The sequence below is a fragment of the Corvus cornix genome, chromosome 1A, assembly GCF_000738735.6.
Source record: "Corvus cornix cornix isolate S_Up_H32 chromosome 1A, ASM73873v5, whole genome shotgun sequence".
Taxonomy (NCBI): Eukaryota; Metazoa; Chordata; class Aves; order Passeriformes; family Corvidae; genus Corvus; species Corvus cornix.
In genome coordinates, this window is record NC_047057.1 from 58,677,587 (window position 1) to 58,690,522 (window position 12,936).

At 46.3% G+C, this 12,936-nt stretch overlaps 1 protein-coding gene across 5 annotated transcripts; it reads left to right on the forward strand.

Annotated features, from left to right (window-relative positions):
- Positions 1–430: 430 nt before the first annotated feature.
- Positions 431–12,692, forward strand: LOC104696190 (trichohyalin-like). 5 transcript variants are annotated; one of them, XM_039570910.1, is made up of 11 exons: positions 431–494; positions 1,056–1,381; positions 2,389–2,480; positions 2,663–2,840; positions 3,949–4,177; positions 4,725–5,293; positions 6,196–6,337; positions 7,476–7,720; positions 9,300–9,463; positions 9,903–10,152; positions 10,949–12,692. In XM_039570910.1, the coding sequence occupies exons 2-11, from the start codon at positions 1,310–1,312 to the stop codon at positions 11,171–11,173; spliced, it is 2,166 nt and encodes a 721-aa protein (XP_039426844.1). In that variant the 5' UTR covers positions 431–494; positions 1,056–1,309; the 3' UTR covers positions 11,174–12,692. The 5 variants fall into 5 exon arrangements, with proteins under 5 accessions (XP_039426844.1, XP_039426843.1, XP_039426846.1 ...); XM_039570909.1 differs by having other exon boundaries at positions 431–476; XM_039570912.1 differs by having other exon boundaries at positions 438–458.
- Positions 12,693–12,936: the final 244 nt, after the last annotated feature.

Sequence of the window (12,936 nt, forward strand, 5' to 3'; positions counted from 1 at the left end):
CCGGAGCCCGGCCCACGCCCCCCGCCCCGGGCCGCCGCGCCGGCCTCACCAGCACCATGTCCGAGTTGTGCCAGAAGTGCCAGAAGATCCAGAACCACATGAAGCCGCTGAGGATCTCGCCTCGAATCACCTGCGCCCGCGTCAGCTCCGGGAAACTGCCGGTACCCGCGGCGGGATGTGCACCCCGCCGCCCGCGCTGCAACACAGCACGGCCCCGCCTCACTCCGGGCCCCGCCGGCCCCGGCCCGCCCGCTGCCCGTCCCGTCCCGTCCCCTCACCGCCGCCGCCCGGGCACGGCGGCCCCGGCCCGCAGCAGCCGCCCCGCCGCCCGGCCCAGCGCCGCCACCACCATGGCTGTGCCCCAATGTCACCCGCACCGCCCAGCAACAGCCCCGCCGATTGGCGCGACCGCCGCCTTCCGGGGCGGAGACAGCACCGAGGTATCCCGGGAAAGGGAGGTATCCCAGGAAAAGGAGGTATCCCGGGAAAGGGAGGTATGCTGGGGCGCTCGGGAGGGGCAGCTCAGGGCACGGAGGTGTCCCGGGGCACGGAGACACCACACACTGCCCCCGCACATCTGCCTCCTCACTCCCCACAGCACTTGGGAGCGCCGGGGCGGCACCGAGGGCAGGTTCTCCGTGAGTTCTCCCAAAAGTTGGCGTCGCCCACGAGGGGCGCAGAGCGGGGCGACCTCCTCAGCCAAGCCGCTCCTTTTAGGGGGCGGGGGGAGAAGGCGGTTCCAGCTGCTGGTCTGTAAGGAAGGGGCTACAGGAGCAGCGCGTCCCTCTTTCCCAGCCCGAGCTGTCCGGGGTTGCGCAGCAACGGGGCACGCGCGCCATGGCGGGGCCGGGGAGCGGGACTCGCCCTCAGGCCGGGGTGGCGCGGAGGAAGCGGCGGGGGCGGAGCCGCTTCCCGCCCTGTGGGGCGGCTGCCGGAGCGGGAACGCAGGGGCGACGCCTCAGAATAGGAGCACCCAGTACAGAATTCCCACCTGTCCCCCCTCAGCGAAGACCTGCGCACCTGAGAGGGTTTTATTCTTCTTTCCCTTTTTGCAGCTCCCACAGGCGTTACAACGGTGCACCTGCCCGGTTAGTGCTCACTCGGCAGTGTTCCTGGAGCTGCAGCCTGGTTTCAGCCGCAACACTTTGAGGATGATGGAAAACCCACCCTGCCGGTGGTTGGATCTGTTCACTGACATGTGCCAGAGCAAGGGTCGGAGGAATTCTTCCAACTTCTTGTGGAGAACCAGTTGCATCCAGTAGTACAATGTGGTATGCCTTCTGGGACATTCAGAAGCAAGTAAAAAATAATGAAGAATGTAGCCAGACTATCAGGGGGATCCTTTCAAGGAATCAGACACCCCCCTACTCCTCCTGACAAGGTATGATGCCAATGTAAGATTAATCCATACTTGTTAGTTCCTCCTGAATCTTTATTGGATAACACTCCACAAAGAAGAGTTTCTGCAACCCTCCTGAAGGCATTTTAAATAAGTAACAATATCTTCTCAGTCTGCTAACATCTCAAACACCTGACATCCTCAGCTGAAACAGCAGTGAATGGCCTTGTAGTTAAAGGATTTTGATTTCCCTGCTCCTCTGAGCCTTGTAAGAGCTCTAATGCAATTTCAGCAGCCGGTTACAGGGAATAGCAGCAAACTATTCAACCACTGTTTTTACTTACCACGTGCACCAACATATTGCAAGCTTTCAAGGTGCTCCATACCAAGTTTATGGTTTTCCATAAAAGCTGAATGCTTTGATATAAAGTTCATAGTTTTATTGTCAGCTCCACCTTCCAACTGCCTTGTATTTTGTCTTTCTGCCTTCTTGCAGTCCCTGGCATTCTGTTCCCTGTGTCCTTGTTCTCAAGCATCTCAGGTTTCCCATCTTGCTCAGGCCAGACGTTTCTGCTGCTGGCTTTGACCTGCAGAGGCAACTTTGTCCCCCTAAATTCAGCCCCCACCTTCTTCACTCTTCCTTGACTTCAGGTCCTTTCATTGACCTTTCAGCTTTGCTTGCCAGGGGAGCTTGGAAGCTGTGTAAGCAGCAGCAGCAGTGCACATGTGGCCACGGGCTGCCCACCCCTGCTATGTACCCTAGCAGCTGAATAGAAACCAGGTGCAGCACAAGGAGGGGTTTATCATATAGTTCTTACCTTTTTTTAAAATATTCCTTCTTTCTGAACTTAATTTCTCAAAATCAAAGCCACTTGTGATGAATTTACAGATAAGCAGCATAGTACCACAAGATATGGTGGAAGATTTATAGAGAGAAGTAATAAAGTGAAAGTAAATTTCAACTTTATGAACAATATTCCTGTTTAAGGATTTAAGTGTTCAAAAATCATGCTCATTTTCTGCTTCCATCTCCTCCTTCCCCCTTCCAGGTAAGCTCCACGTCCATCTCACGTGTCCAGTGCTGTCACACAGCTGATAGAGATTCCTGTGGCTCTCTGCTGCCAAGATGTCCAGTAACACAGTAAGCTCATAATCTGTAGATGGGTCACCGGAAAAGCAGAGAAGAAAAAGCTGGGAAACTAAGACAGTTATTGCAGAGTGGGGGGTGTGTTCCACATTGATTTGGTTTGTTTTCACTGCAGTAAGTTGCAGAGTATCTGTTGCCAAGGTTTTCATTACTTCTTGTGTTTTTGTTTTCCACAGCTGTCCCGTTTGTGCATGGAACCCATGTCCCTTTTGCATGGCCTTGATGTCCTCAACCAAAAGGAATCTCATGGGTTTGTCCTCGGAGGCTTCCCGCGTCCTGAGGGGAGCTCGTGTGTTGGCAAGGAGAGAAACTGATGGCTATTACTACCTGGGCCACATTGTCCAGGAGGTGAAGGTAACCATTTATTGGGAACTTGGCTGAGAGGGCATGTATGGTTTTTCCTCTGTTCTTCCCATACCTCACCAGTCCCAAGCCCTGTCTGTGGGGTGGCCCTCCAGTGTTACCGTGCGCTTCATAGCCACTGTTGCCTCTGCACATCCTATTTTCATCTGTTACCTGGTGCTGACTGGCTGTTTGCTGTGAGGAGCCCTGCAAGTAAGAGCAGCCTGGAGATCAATCCATTTTTGTAGTTATAATGAGTTTTAGTCAGAGACAGACAAAATGGGTCCCTTATCCCTATTGTGTACTTTTGCCCAGCATAGCAGCAGAGTTGGTTAGCTAAACAGCAGCTAGTAATCCAAAATACTTGTCTCCAGGGTCCACTTCCTCTTTACCAGACTGAGAGCTTTCCTCATTCTTTTCCATCTGCATTTCTGGGAATTGCGAGATGATTTTGAATGCCAGATGGAAAATCCCCCCTGCAGGTTTTCTTTAAAAATCAAGTTCATTTTGCAGGTTAGTTAAATAAATTTTGGTGCTAGTATAGGTGAGGATGTCTGTAAGCTCTTGTGTGGGGTAGAACAGATGGAGACAGCTACAGGCATGAGTGGCATCAGCTGGAGTAGGAGCTGACAGCATTATCTGTGTAAGTGCACTCAAAGATCTGCAAAGAAGGCCGAGATTTTGGCAGTAGATCTTGCCCTCACCCACTGCTGAAGGCTTCAGTTAAAGTATTTAAATTTATAACAGTTGTGACTTTTACTGTTTGTTTTCCTTCTGATTGTAGTGAACTGCATCATACACAGTTTCTTTTGGTTCCTTTTTCTGATGAGAGGTTTTCCTGGTAGAGTTCTGCCTTAGCTTGCTAACTGTGTTCTTACTAAAATCTAAGTCCGAACTGGAAGGAAGAAAAAAGTCTGTCAGCCCCTTAAGCCCCAGCTTTTTATTTACTTTTAAAGTGGTATGGACACAGTACAGTGAAGCCCTGGTAGAGGAGGAAAGCTGCATCCTGAGATCATGTTCCACTTCCTGGGATTTCTGCCACTTCCCTCTTAGCACTTAAGCTTGGCTGTTAATTGGACCCAGCTGTCTGCCTTGCAAACCACATGTTTTACTCTTGCAGGGCTCCAGGGAAGGCTTTTTAATTGAGTTTGACCAAAGTCGTGCTCTGAAGGGCAAGGTCCAGCTCGGCCTGCAGGAAACACCTCTCTATGACATTCTCCACTACGAAGATGCCCGGCGACAGCCTCTTGCTCCAGGGGACAGAGTCTTGGCACCATGGGAGGCTCCAGCCAAACGTTTTGGCCCTGGCACTGTGCTAAGGGTTGTGGAGAGCAAGGAGGCACCTTTAGGTACTGGGTGTTCTGGTTTTCTTAGCAGCACTAGGCTCACCATGGGTGCTGGTTACTGCTGGGAGGAGAAGAGGCTCCGGCACGGATAATTGACCTCCTGCTGCTCGGGTTCTCTTCATCGTGTTTTTATCATTGGCACTGAGCCACTTTTTCAGGGTCAGAGTTAACGCAGCTCGCAGAATTTACCTTTGCTTTGTTCTGTGGGTGAAAATTTCCTAAAAAGTTAGGGGTTGGGGTAGCATCCTCCCAACACAAGGCAAAAATTCACCTGATTATCTGTTAGTCTGCTTTCCAGCTATTTCAGGGTAAAATCCCACCCACTGTGACCAGTGAGATTTTTTCTATCTGCTGTCTTCTCGCAGGAAATTCAGAAGAAAGTCAAATTTTAAACCTATAAAGAATAAAATCATGGAAGTTGTTACAAAACTGTCTGAAACACGAGTGAGAAACACTTTTACGTCCTGCTCTCTGGGAGATAAATCACACAGACTGACATGCTGCTAATGCATTACTTGCCTTTGTTTTGTTTTTCCCCCAATATGCACAGCACACAATGAAAGAGGAGTGCTTGTGAATTTCTGGAATGGGCAGACTAAGGAGGTGTCTTCTGCCCAGGCTCTGAGGATTCCCCTGCCCTTAAGCGAACGCATCATCCTGGAGCTGCAGATGCCCTTAGCAGCCAGGCAGATGGTGGTAGATTCAAGTGTGGATTACCCATACCTTGTGACACCGGGCTATAGAGCCTCAGGGCACTACAGACAGGGTCACCTGGACCTGGATTGCTGCCCAGGGGCTCTGTATTCCACTCATCCCTGTGCAAAGTGTAGCTGGGGATGTACCTCACTTCCCCAGTGCTGCCTTGGAGCCTGGGAACCCACACGGCCTGCAGGCTGCAAAGTGCAGCAGGAAAATGCCTTCATCCCAGGAGGAAGTTTGACTGAAGAAAAGCTCAGCAAGAAAATAGAAGAGGAACTGTCTGAATTGAGGATTTCATCTTCAGAAAGTGTTTCTAGAGAGGAAGAGAAAAAGGAAGAGAAGAGTTTGGTCACAGAAGATGTTGGGAAAGATGTTTGGTCTTGTTTGGAGGAGGACCATGAGGTTATAGAAACTGAGAAGGTAAACAGTGCTTCACCCTGGTTCTTCTGATACCGTATGGTCTGCTATTTGTATAAATATCTGCTTTGTTACTTCAACTTTACTGCACATGGTACCAAACAGTTACTAGAGGTTTAAGGCCTGGTCCTTATGCCTGCCTGCTAAAGAATGGAGAGACTTTGCACTGTCTTTCTGATTCTTTGATTGGGGTACGAGCTATAATCTGTCATTGTCCCTGGCTGGAGCAGGCTTCTAGAACCTCTTCCATGGATGCAGAATATGAGAAGTGTTGCATAGCCCAGCTCCTCTCCATTCTGCTTCTGTGTGAAGGAGGTAAGGCAAAAGAGGAAAAAGTGTCAGAAGACTTGACACTGGATAAGGATTACAGTAAGGATTGTTCCAAACCAAGGCAGTCTCTTGCATAATTCAATTAAGATACTGCTCCACCCTGTTAGAGGTGTTCCCATTCCCAATCAAGGACCACAAGAGGCTTATGTAATCCTGAGCAAGTGCTTTGGTGCTTGTGAGCAGGGCACTGGGTGAGGATCAGTAAGGAGGAGCTTTATGTGCACCAGCTCCTGCCACACTTATCTCCATTGCTCTGCAAGGGTTAGAATCCAAATTCTGGCATGTGCCAGAAGCAGTGCTGTCTTTCAGCCAGAGCTCTTCTGGCCTGATCTCTTTTGTACCAGTTTGGACCCAAAGTACTTTAGGTCATTTGAAGACATAGAGAAACTCAGGAGGTGATCAGAAATTAGCTATGAGGTGTTTCTTTAATAAAGAACGTCCCCCAAAATTTGTTTTTTTTCATTCTCTCTTAAACTTCAGTTACAACTTAAGATCTTATGCTGTAAATTCATTAAACGAACCTATTCTTTTCCTTATCAGGTCTGGATTATGATTGCATTTCTTGTTATTTCTAGGGCCCTCAGAGGGAGATGGTTCATGCTATGGTTGATGCTGCTGTCAACACAGACAGCTGGTTATTGGAGACAGATCACAAGGAAGAAGCAGAGAGCAGACAGCAAGATACTGAAACTGAAGCTAATTTTGAACATGAGCATGGTATTGGAACTGTAGCTCTTTCACCCAAACATAAGACTTAGCACATAATATCAGTGCAGGATGGCATCAGGTATAAGATCTGTTACCATAATTCTTGGTGCTTCAAAAGAAAATACCATAATGCCATAGCACCATTATGTAGTATCTTTATATGTAGATATTAATGGTGCTATGGCTTGAGAAATTATTCATCTTCTTCTCAAGGTGAAAGAATTTTCAGATGGAAGTTGGGAGTTTTGGGTTTTACAGCTCAGCTACTGCAGTAGCTTTTGGGGTCTCTTAACTTATGTCATAGAGCTCAGTATAAATAAAAAATTCCTTTAAAACTTAATATGTAACATTAACTATGACTGTGTATAGCAACAAGATCTCACCAGAACTGTTCTGCAGAACAACCCTCTTACCTGTGCTAAAAATCATTGCTTTGTAACGGCACTGAGTAAAATTTGTTCCTTTAACAGCCAAAAGGGGCTGGATAATGATTTTAATCAATTTGTTGCTGTTTTCTCAGCTTTGTGACAATTGCAGGATCTAAGAGAGGATTCTGAAAGCCTAAAGCTTTCTCTGTTACTGCTTTGTGGCACTGCTGGAAGAGGGAGAATGAAAGGTCAAATAGGAATGCGTATTTCCTCCCAGCTGGTGTTCCATGCAACAGCTGCCACTCAGGTCTGCCCTGTCTTTAGCAGAAAGGTGTGAGCAAACTCTGCTCATGTTCTGAGTTACCCAAAAGCTGCGTTAGCAGGGTTGTGCCCATGCTAATGTCTCCTGTCTCTCAGCAGGATGTAGAGCTCAGGCTTTGCCCTATCAAAAGACTTACCATTTTTATTTGTCTCAGAGCAGCTCGTGCCTGCTGTGAGGTACCACGTAAACAATCCTTTAATCAGAGAAGCTGTAAGAAGAGTTGGTGATCTCGTCTTCCCAGGCAAAACTCATGCCTAAATGCAATTGCAAGCTTGTTTCTGGAAAGCTGGAACCTCTTTTGTGGAGACTAAAAAATGTCCCACTACCCCAGAGGAAAATGTTATAAAATCCTTGCTCGGATATATCTTATATGAGCAGACCTTTTGTTCTTTTAATTTGCTTTCTTTTTATAAGCTTCCTATATTCTCATGTGTCCTTGTCCTAATTTATTTGAAAGGCCTTTTTGAGTCCCAAGTGGCAGAAGCTCCAGTCCAGCATTCCCAGAGGAGCCCTTCCGTGGGAAGCAGTGCCTTGGTTCCTTTTAGGCGCCAGAGCTTCTTTGCCCAATTGAATCAATCACTGGAGAAAGACAGCCTGACCATCAGATCAGCCCTTTGTGTGCAGAGACCACACAGTACCACCAACCTGCGGGCTGGGAGATGCACACATCTCCCAAATCTTCTAAAAGACAAAAGCATCACAGTGAGTATTTGGTCCAAACCAGATTTATTAGGATGAGGAGATTTGTTTATGTCATGTGAGAATGTTCTCTCCTTTGATCTTTCACAAAGGTTTTTGCTGCAACAAAAATGCCTGTGTAGAATAATGGTTATGTATAAATAGAAATTTAAGGACTCCACTTGGGAACCCATGTTGTACAGGACAGGGCACTTGTGGTAGTTTTGCTCAGTGCTTTTGGCAGAATGTTTATTTAAGTTAGATCTAATCTTTTCTAACTAAACTTCTCAGCCAGCTCTACTAGATAGCAAAAAAAATTGTTTCTCTTTTACAGATACTGAAAGCAAAAAAAGAGAAAGTTTAGGTAGTCATCTGAGTCCCATAGCAAAGAGTGCATGTTAGGGCAGGGGTGGAACTAGAAGTCTCCTGATCCTTAGACCAGTACTTTACCTGCTGGAAAACATCATTTTTTCACCTCCCACCTGTAAACACCTTTGATTCTTTCTTTGATCTCTCCTTGTGTGTGTCATTAAACACAAACACCCACAAGGTACATTTTTTTTGCTAAGACTAGCAATACACTGGAGAACAAAGCTGTTTACAGCCCCTGGGAAGCCATGCAGATCAATGTGTTAAGGGAAACCAGTCAAAATGCTGTGTAAGACTGGCAGGAGCATTATTTGAAAGTCCTGTAGTGTTTTCCAGCTTGTGGTATTCGAGTTGTCCTCAGGAAAGCACTGGAAGGAGACATTCTGTTTGCAGAGCAGCAGCTGATATCAGGTGCATGCTAACTGCACCTGGGAATAGGAGGAAGGAGGATGCATTTGACAGAGGAAAATATTTTGGGGGAACTTTGTTCCAACCTCAAACAGCTCTAGCAATGTAAACTGGAATACACGTCTGAAGTTACAGTGGTGTTTACTTGCACTTCCCTCATAAAGGGCACTGTAGGGAGTACAAAAACAAATAAGTATTTCACTGTGGCTGTGAAAAGAGGCCTTGTAGGTGCTCCTTCATCTCTGTATATGGAGCAGCGCATTTAAAAACACAAATCAGCAGCACTACAGCATTGGAATGAAGCTACTACTGAAGAAAACATAAAGCCTGCTGGAGCGTTGGTAGAAATCTCACCCAACAGGAGCTGAAGAGTTGGACCACCTGCAGAGAGCTCCGGGAATGTTCTGGGTTTGGCCAGAGGGGGGCAGGTATTTCTTTTGCTAATAAAATCTAGTAAGGAATATATAGTATGTTTTGTGGTCCAAACCTGGATTTTCCATCCAGTCCAGAAGTTGACCCAAAGACTGGGGAGTTTTAAGCATTGGCTCAACACCAGAACAGCACAGCCTACTGACCTATGGAGAACTCTTAAAACTGGATTTCAGGTGCCTCTTTGTTGGTTAAACCTAATGTTTTCTACAGGTTTTAGCATCATTCTCAGCTTTTTCATTGATAGGAATCAACAGCGCAGTATTTGTGAGCCTTTGTAGCTTCTAGGCCTCGGGAGTGACATTGGAACTGGGCTGTTCTGGTTTTGTGTGTTTACAGTTTGCATTAGAAAAGTATACTGATGGGACTAAGGGTCAGTTTGGTTTTTTTATCTTAGAAATCAATCCTTAGTGCTGCATCTCAGGAGAGGTGGAAAGAGATGGACTTAAACAGAGCCAAGATTGAGCACAAAAGGTGGCAAGAGGAACAGAGGCAGCTGAAGAGGGAGCAGTGGCAGGAGGCAGATGGCATCCGCCGCCAGCTGCGCAGGGACAGCCAGAGGTGATGCTGGGAACTGACTGCTTTGTGTGCTAAATGTTGGAAGGTTGGTAACATCTGCTCCCTGCTGCTCTCCTTCAGTCCTGCACATCCCATGTTGTGCTTATTCTGGACTTTGCAGAGGAGTCACAGTGGTTCCTTAATGTGAATAAAATTGGTGCTTGAGGTGTGAGGGAGTGGGTACACAGCATTATCTCCAAGGGCAAATTCCCTTTAATCCTCTTGTCAGACCACAAGTGCTGACATCAGGCACCAGCTCATTTGGGGATTTTGCTACCTCTGTTTGGGACACAGGTTTAATCCTCCTAACCTAGCAAAGAGTTCTGGAATATTAACTGAGCACGGATTGCCAGAATATCTGCTTTGTGTCTTATGCACTGTCTTTCTTTTTTTTATTGCTCTTTCTTTATGAGAAATTTGAGAAATTTTGTTTTGGAAACAGGCAGCGATTGCGTCAGAGAACATTGCAAGGGCTGGAGAAACAGCTGGAGCACAAAGAGAGAGCTTTGCAGCACATGGCACTGCTCCAGGCTGCTGGGGCTGAGAGGAGCAGGAAGGAATCCTTCTTTCGAGAGGAGGAAGAGAGGAAGGCAAGGCAGAGACTTCAGTTCTTAAAGACAAAGCATCTGCAGAGAGAGGAGTTGCAAGCAGAAAGCAATGAAAGGAGCTGTGAACAAGAGAAAGAAAGGCTGGTAAGGGCAATCCCAGAAGTTATTTTCCTCTTCTGCCATGTTTCCAGCATTATCACTATCTGGAGTATTTGTCTTCCACCTGTTTTACATCCAATATAACTATATCATTTAGAGATAAAAAAGGGTAACATTTTTTTGACATGTGTATAAAGATGAAAGGTGGAAAGTAAAATTCCCTATCTGTGCCATAAAAGGAGTCTTTCTGCATGCAAGGAATGAATTTCCATAGATTATATCCATTTTTGACTTCTACTAGTGAGAATCATAGTATTGTAGGATGATTTGGATTGTATTCATCTAGTCCCAACCCCCCTGCCATGGGCAGGGACACCTTCCACTAGAGCAGGCTGCTCAGAACCCCCTGTCCAACCTGCCAGGGATGGGGCATCCACAACTTCTCTGAGCAACCTGTGCCAGGGCCTTTCGACCCTCACAGGAAAGAATTTCTTCCTAATATCTAATCTAAACCTACTCTTTTTCAGCTTAAAGCTATTTCCCCTTGTCGTATCACTCCATGCCCTTGTAAAAAGTCCCTCCCCAGCTCTACTGTAGTCCCTTTAGGCACTGGAAGGTGCTCTAAGGTCTTCCCGGAGTCTTCTCCAGGCTGAACAACTCCAACTCTCTCAGCCTGTCTCCATAGCAGTGGTGCTCCAGCCCTCTGAGCATCTTCGTGATCCTCCTCTGGACTCACTCCAGCAGGTCCATGTCCTTTTTATGCTGGGGACCACAGAGATGAAAAGTGAGGATGAAATTTGGCATGAAGGCTGACTGTGCAGTTTTCAATGTCTTTATGTAGGACTTCCTGAGGAGCAGAATGCAGTCACGGCAGGAAGCGCTGGAACAAGAAGCCCAGGAGCAGGATAAACAGCAAAACCAGCACCAGGCTGCCAAAGTGAGAGTGTTCCAGAGGAGAGACAGTTCCCGTCTGAAGATGGAAAAAGAAGGCCAGAAACTCCGTGCCCTCCAGCAGTACCTCAGGGAACAGAACCTTTTGCTGCTCCGGGCATCCCTGCTCGCGTAAGGAAGCCGCACAGTGGGTGAGCGAGGCCTGGAGCAGGGCACAGAGCTGCTCTGTGTTGTCAGGTGTGAGTCAGTGTGCCAGGGCAGAGTTGTGACAGGTGGCATTAGGATTCCTGGAGAGGTCTTTAATCTCCCTTTCACTGCAGCCAGAGTGCACTTCTGCTGCTCTGTCCTTTACCTGCCTTCCTTTCTGGGGTCACTGGCTTTCCCCTCCCCTGAGAGGGAGCAGCAGGGCACATCTAGAGGTCCTTTTCTGCATTAGAAAGGAGGGGTTTTCTAGTGCATCACAGTGTGGTGAGTAGAGGTGCCAGAGAGGAGGAGGAGGAGGTTATACTGGTTGCATCCTGAAGTGCTCCCTCTTCCTCACGTCATCTAAGGTACAAAATACAGTGGTTGTGTTTCAAGGAATGCTCTAATCAGCTCTGGATAACCAGAAATTTCAGATGGGTGTTTAGGAAAGGAAAATGGACATGGCACAGTTTATTTGCTGAAACAGTCAGAGCTATATGGAAATACCTTTATTTTACACAGAATTATGCTAAGGTAAATGCAATTTATGTGATACCTTGTTTCAAGTAATGCCTAGAACCAAACTGGATACAGAATTTAAATTCTGCCCGACATTCTGTGTACACTTAGAAACATGATACACATTTTCTGGCACATTTTAAAAATTTATGCCTCTTACAAGAATATAGCACCAGTGATAATGGCAGTTTCTTTAAAAAAAAAGAAAAAAAGTAAAATTAAGAAAACTTGTAAAAGGGAGCTCGTTTGAAATCCTGCCAAATCTTCTGAATGGCCAGCAGTTTCCTAGCAGTGTCAGACTGCATTCCTCCAGGGATAATGGAGAGGCTATGCCTTCAGCTTTTCCCTAAAAAGACAAAGTTAAGTCTCCCATCCAGATGTTTACAAACTACTCTGAGGCCTTAATAGCTAAAATGGGTATTTTTAAACTTTAGGATCCATAATGTGCATAAGCCATCCTCAGATTTTTGCTTAAAGGAAAGATGAACCTAAATATAAGGTGAAGGCTTTAACAAACAAAATGTCAGAGTTAAGGTCTGAAAAAAATATAACTTGCATCAGATTATGGAAACTACATGTGAGGCACAGTTTTGCATTTTAGACATGAAATCCCATTATTTGGAACAGTTTCCACTCTGTTGACTGTCTGGAAAAGTTGGCTGGAATTTGCTCAGCAAGAACACAGATAGTTGTGCCCCAGACCTGGCACGCACCCTACTGAGGGAATGTGGGTGCTGGTGGCACATGGAGATTTTCTTTAGGGTAATGTTTGGGGGTTTGCTTGCTTCTCTTCTTGTTTGAGTTCTTTTACATAAAATCCTGCGCTAGTTGGGACGATGCCTGCTTATGACTCTAACTACACTTAAAGAAATCAGCCTAAAACTTAAAAGGTGTTAAACTCTACTCCTGCTTTTATCCTTATGCACTTGGAAATGGAATATGCAGTGATTAAAGGAAAGTATATGAAATATACTGAGCTGAATCTGAACTTATTTTTCAGACTTCATTTATGTGCTATTAATCATTACTTTATAATCACCATAAAACAGCAGATTGTCTGCTTATGTACTTTTTCTTCATTGCTTAACCACCTGAGAACAGACCACTGCAGAGACCCTGCTCTACTGCTATTTCACACAGGGTAGATCTGGGAATATATTTAGTACCACACTATTTCCAATCATTCATGGACTCTACTTCTCACTATTAAAATGCAGCCATAAAATAATTTTAATA